At 35.3% G+C, this 788-nt stretch overlaps 1 protein-coding gene across 1 annotated transcript; it reads left to right on the forward strand.

The window, feature by feature from the left end:
* Positions 1 to 7: 7 nt before the first annotated feature.
* LOC108720906 (uncharacterized) lies at positions 8 to 784 on the forward strand (the record flags this gene model as incomplete). The annotated part of the gene is made up of 3 exons (XM_018445214.1): positions 8 to 146; positions 238 to 629; positions 714 to 784. Coding segments are annotated over exons 2-3 (441 nt in total), but the record flags the coding sequence as incomplete, so codon positions are not given.
* Between the last annotated feature and the right edge of the window lie 4 nt (positions 785 to 788).

Genomic DNA, 788 nt, shown 5'->3' on the forward strand with positions numbered 1-788 from the left:
GATTATGAACAGTTTTTTAAATTTACACGGTGTTCTCCGAGCCAGTTCAATGAGTTACTTCAATCAGTGGGACATAAACTGCAGAAGGACACTCGAAGAAATCCTTTTACATTGTCACCTTCACATCGACTGATATTAACATTGCAGTAAGTCATACATATATAATAAAGTATATTTTAATTTGATTGTATTATGAAAACAATGAAATCACTTTTATATATTCTTTTTTGTTCATAGCTACTTAGCCGAGGGCTGTACAATGCAGGAAATTGCAAGGAATTTTCGTATCGGAAAATCAACAGCACATGTTATCATTAAAGAAACGTGTAAAATCTTATGGGATGTTCTGCAGCCACGTGTATTAAAACGTCCAGGTGTTGATGACTGGAAGAACATCGCTCATGAATTTTATCATCGATGGAATATGCCAAATTGCTTTGGAGCTATTGATGGTAAACACATCAACATTATGGCTCCGAAGCACTCTGGAACTGAATTCTTCAATTATAAGAAGTCTTTCAGCATCGTGTTAATGGCCATATGTGATGCATATTATCGATTTACATTTGTTGACATTGGAGCAGCTGGTTCTAATCACGATTCTGTCATATTCAAGGAATGTGCGTTTGGTAAAGCCTTACAAGATCGCACTTTGAAAATTCCAGAACCATGCAATCTTCCTGAATCAAATATTAAATTTAATTACTTTATAGTAGCAGATCAAGCATTTCCCCTTGACAAGCATATTATGCGACCATACCCAGGCAATGACTTAGGAGAAAAAAAAA

The sequence above is a fragment of the Mycetomoellerius zeteki genome, unplaced genomic scaffold (assembly GCF_001594055.1).
Source record: "Mycetomoellerius zeteki isolate Tzet28-1 unplaced genomic scaffold, Tzet1.0 C4327128, whole genome shotgun sequence".
Classification (NCBI taxonomy): Eukaryota; Metazoa; Arthropoda; class Insecta; order Hymenoptera; family Formicidae; genus Mycetomoellerius; species Mycetomoellerius zeteki.